Source organism: Rhipicephalus microplus, chromosome 5 (genome assembly GCF_043290135.1).
Source record: "Rhipicephalus microplus isolate Deutch F79 chromosome 5, USDA_Rmic, whole genome shotgun sequence".
Taxonomy (NCBI): Eukaryota; Metazoa; Arthropoda; class Arachnida; order Ixodida; family Ixodidae; genus Rhipicephalus; species Rhipicephalus microplus.
The window spans coordinates 121,395,500-121,400,036 of NC_134704.1; the positions used below are offsets into that span (position 1 = coordinate 121,395,500).

Here is a 4,537-nt window from a genome sequence, read left to right on the forward strand (position 1 = left end):
TGCGAACTACAAATTTTTGTACACGGATGTTGGTGCGCCAGGGTCACAGGGAGATGCGGGCGTCTGGCAAACTACGCCTCTGCAAGCACACTTGTCAAACATGTCGGCTGGTCTTCCGGAACTGGTCAAGGTGGGAAGCTTGCCTGATCTGTACTTGCCACCAGTTTTCGTCGGTGATGACGCGTTTCCTCTTGGAAGAAACTTGATGAAACCGTTTGGGGAACGTTCGTTATCAGAAGAGAAGAGAATATTTAATTACAGGTAATTTATGTCACTACTGAAACAGCACTATGTGATATTTAACCGTTTAATCGAAGGTGCGCTAACCCAGATTTGCAGCACACATTAGCATGCTACTATCTTCTCAGTGGTGTAAAGTGTATAAAATTATATCTTACTTTTTTTAATGCTTTACAGGTTATCCAGGGCTCGGCGTGTAGTTGAGAGCACCTTTGGAATACTTGCGAATAGGTTTAGATTTCTGCACACCGTGATTGACGCTGAGCCAAAACGGGTGACATCAATGGTGAATGCAGCATGCGTATTGCACAACTTCCTCGCCAATGAATTGAACGCAGCTGACTCGTGTGCCGACACAACGCCTACTGCAACTCTGTTCTCTACACAGCCTTATTCTCGCGGACGAGTAAGTGCTGTTGGCTCCGCCGTACGTGACAGCCTATGCGAATTTTTGAATGGCAGGGGTGCTGTGTCATGGCAGCGTACGTCAGCCCACTTGGAGGCCGATGTATACAGAAGGCCATAAGATTACGCAAAGATAGTGCAAGATGCACATGCGTTGTCATAAAATAAAGTTGTTGAAAAATAAAATGCGGTTTGTTTAGTTGAAGGGCGAGATCTTGTATACGCTGTCATATGAATGGCATTTCAAATTACGGATATTTACTTAAAACTGAGTTTCATTCACACTGACAACAATGCTGGAGGTAAGCAACGATTTATTAACTGGCAATATTAAATGAGATCTGTTGAGCTTTCTTACTCGCTTTTGTTGATGTAGATTTCAAGTGCGCTTAAGATAGCCTTCTGGCATGGGATCAGCTTATCCTTCGGAACCTCGCGCATGTGTGCAGCAACAACTTTACCAAAATAGTCGATATCATCTTCCTGCTGTGTGGTACTCGCTGGTTGGCCTACGCTTGCAGCTATTTTTTCCAACACAGTTTGCCGTTGGGCCAATATTTCATCTAAACGATGGGGAGATCGGCGCCTTTTCTTCTGTGTTCCTTGGCGGGACATTGCAGAGAGTGCCTTGCCCGCAATTGGGTCGTCCACGGTAATGTTTTGGTCGTCAGTCGCTGCAGCTGCATCGTCTGAGGTTTGTGAAGGATCATCAATGTCTGGTCGTACCTGCAAGACACAAAATGGCGCACAAAGTCTCTCGCAATTCCAAAATGTAATGCTTTGCAGACACACATCTGCGTATCTATTCCGATTACAATCTGTATTACAACCACGTAAAAGCAATGGTACATTATTCGTGATTTGGCGTAATTAGAGCGCAAGATTCAAACTTCAGTGTCAACAATTTTTGGTCATATCTAATTTAAATATAGAAACGACGTTTGAATAATTCAGCACACCAAGCAACTAATCTTAATGTAGAATTATTTTGGTGTGTGTTCAAGCATTGAAAAGGTTGTAAGGCTGTATAAGAAAGTGCTAAGTAATAAAAAATACATATTGTAAAAATTTACGCGGCACAAGAAGGCTTCATCACAAATACGAAAAACAAGGGCAGTTTACCTTCATGGTCTCCGCCGCAGCTTGGCATGCATCAGTGCTCACAGAACGCCAACAGGTCACTTTTGAAGCATCCAAAAACCTGAGTGAATTATAAAAGCGCCAGCGACCTTTATAAACGTCCGAGCTTGGCATTCCACTCTTTGTGGATTCTACTTTCTTCTTCTCCAACCGGTATGTGCGTCTCTTATTGTCAAAGAAGCGCCGAAGGGCTTCTGTAAAAAAAAAAGAACAAAACAGAGGGGGGGGGGGGGTGATTATAAGTACGATTTACACCATGCAGTTTCGGTCAATCACCATCACAACACATTATGCTGAAAAAACGTGGCTGGTGCTCTAACGAATACTGCAGTGAATGTTTTCAGTTTTACCGCAAGCTTACGCATCACAAGCAACGTTTGGCGGACTCGTCGCCATTAACACTGTTCTTGAATTTCGCGCCGATTCCTTGATTAAAATGCATTTTTATTGAGCAGCCCTGCCTCCGGCACGGTAGCATGCTTGGGAATGCGCTGACCACGGCCGTCACTTGTAGACACCAATGTGCCCCACGTCATGCATAACAGGTACATTCCAGAAGGTTATTATCACGAAACCCACCCATATAATAACGCAAAACATAGAGAGTAAATATAAATGGTACTTACTGGCATCGTACGGCCCGTACGCAGGCCACTCCTCGTTCATTTCCTTCGCTATGCGTTCCCATATACTCTCCTTCACTGTTGTGTCCGCGTACTCGGCGAGTGTCATATCCCACAATGCGGGGAACTGCTCAACAAGGCGCAGCAGAAAAAAAGTTGCGTCGTCGCTCAAGTTCATAGTTGGAGTTGTTTGCGGTAGTGTGCGTCGAACGTACTTCCCACGCAAAAACCCAAACAAGACGAGCAGAAAAAAAAAAACGTGCCTGTTGCCAGACCCTTATAACTTCGTCGGCTAAATTTACGAAACCACACGAGAAACAGAAAAATAAGCGCTTGTTGCCACACTAGTATTGGCGTCCTCCGCTAAATTTGTCGTGTTTTTCCGCGGGAATCCGTTTGCGAAAAAGAGCGTGGCATTTTCCGTCCGCGACGTCCGCGGACGCGGCACGGATGGCGGAAATCCGTGACGTGGGGTCACGTGACGCGCCGTCCGCCGCGGAAAAGACGGATTTGGTCCGTCGTGTGGATACACGCTTACGATGAACACACGCATGGGAGGGTACGGTATGACATCGTATGGCATGATATGATGCCATACGATGTCATACCGTACCATTCGTATTGTATGGCACGGTATGCCGTGCGATGCTTTACATAGTACAGTATAACGAACCGTGGTATGACATGTCATTTATTTCCTCCTCCTCACTCTCACATGACTTCTCATCCTTACTTTCCTCTCTCACGCCTTGCTGCGCTATACTATGCAAGTCTCTGCTATGTTTGTCCCATTTTTTTATATCCACCATTATAAAGGCAGCGAAGATATCAAAAGCGCAAGCATCCCACAGTAGATGGAGGGAAGCATTGTGTTCAGAGAACAAGGTTCGATAATAAAATATACCTTCTATAGTGAAAGGAGCACATGCAGAATATATACGTGTTGTTACAGTGCCTCAGATATGCGCAATAATTGTTTTTTAATCGACAAGTGCACAAGTATGAACGCTGAATCTTGAGTAACATAGGTGGGTGCTGCGGATGGGGTCAAATATACCGGCCGTTTCAAATACCCGATGCTGTTAAGAGTAGACAAACAGACAAATGTAGGGAAAGACAGACAGACAGACAGACAGACAGACAGACAGACAGACAGACAGACCAAAATTTTTGCGTCAAAGGTCCCCAAGAAAGACTATCTTCTTTAAAATACTAGCATAGAGAAATAAAAAAAAGGTCATTTTTTTCTCTATGATACTACACTCTAAAACGTTATGTGAAGGAACTGCGCCGTTAACCCAAAAAGGGCTCTTTGTTCCTCCTAAAGGCGGAATGCGCGCACAAGATTGCACACGGCACGGCATGGAGGGGCACTTTCCTCCTCGTGGAGTAAAGCGCCCGTTTGCTGGAGTATAACTGCAGGAATGTTCGTGCCATGTGCAAACACAAGCCTGTTTCCTTTCAGACGGTGCCGTATATAGCGTCGTGTGGTGCAGTGGTCAGTGTACGCGTTGGCATAAGTTCGAATCTCGTGTGTTTGCTGCAAGTTTTCCGAAATTGATTTCTGAATGTGATGCTTGCATCTCGATTGTCCCTTTAATCAAAAACCAGCGCCCACTTCGAAAAGCTGGTTAAGCCAACCAAAACCTAATTTTTCTTTTAACTGTTGCTGCTTTGAGGAGTAACCACGAGAGCGTGGATACTCCTTCGCACTTACTCATGATTCGAACTAAATGGTGCAATGGGTGTGACAAGTTAGTCACTCCTGCTAAAGAACCACCTCGACACTTCTTTTCCTTCTTTACTTCTTAGAGTGTGTGTAGCTTAGAGAGGAATGAGCTTTCCTTTTGTGTATGTTTACATGCGTGTCGCTATGGAGAAAAGGCATGATGATGATGATGATGATGATGATGATGAGGAGGAGGAGGAGGAGGAGGAGGAGGACGACGACGACGACGACGGTGGCGGTGGTGGTGGTGGTGGTGGTGGTGGTGGTGATAATGTTCCTTGCTTGGATCATTGACACCTACCCACTCCGGGGGATCGGCCATGAGTCGGGTGGATCATACATACTGGATTTATGATTAATATTTAGCAAGAACTAAAACAGTGCTAAGTGCTAAAATAGA

General features: G+C 45.1%; 1 protein-coding gene across 1 annotated transcript; it reads right to left on the reverse strand.

Annotated features, from left to right (window-relative positions):
- Window positions 1–942: 942 nt before the first annotated feature.
- LOC142817912 (uncharacterized) lies at window positions 943–2,948 on the reverse strand. The gene is made up of 3 exons (XM_075895864.1): window positions 2,412–2,948; window positions 1,768–1,979; window positions 943–1,371 (listed from the first exon to the last, which is right to left on the reverse strand). Exons 1-3 carry the CDS (start codon window positions 2,584–2,586, stop codon window positions 1,000–1,002), a joined length of 759 nt encoding a protein of 252 aa, XP_075751979.1. The 5' UTR covers window positions 2,587–2,948; the 3' UTR covers window positions 943–999.
- Window positions 2,949–4,537: the final 1,589 nt, after the last annotated feature.

Coding starts and splice junctions, on each gene's coding strand:
- LOC142817912 (XM_075895864.1), bottom strand. CDS start 2,586: ATGAACTTGAGCGACGACGCAACTTTTTTTCTGCTGCGCCTTGTTGAG. Junction 1,980..2,411: donor GTACGGGCCGTACGATGCCA/GTAAGTACCATT, acceptor TTTTTTTTACAG/AAGCCCTTCGGCGCTTCTTT. Junction 1,372..1,767: donor CTGCGGCGGAGACCATGAAG/GTAAACTGCCCT, acceptor TGTGTCTTGCAG/GTACGACCAGACATTGATGA.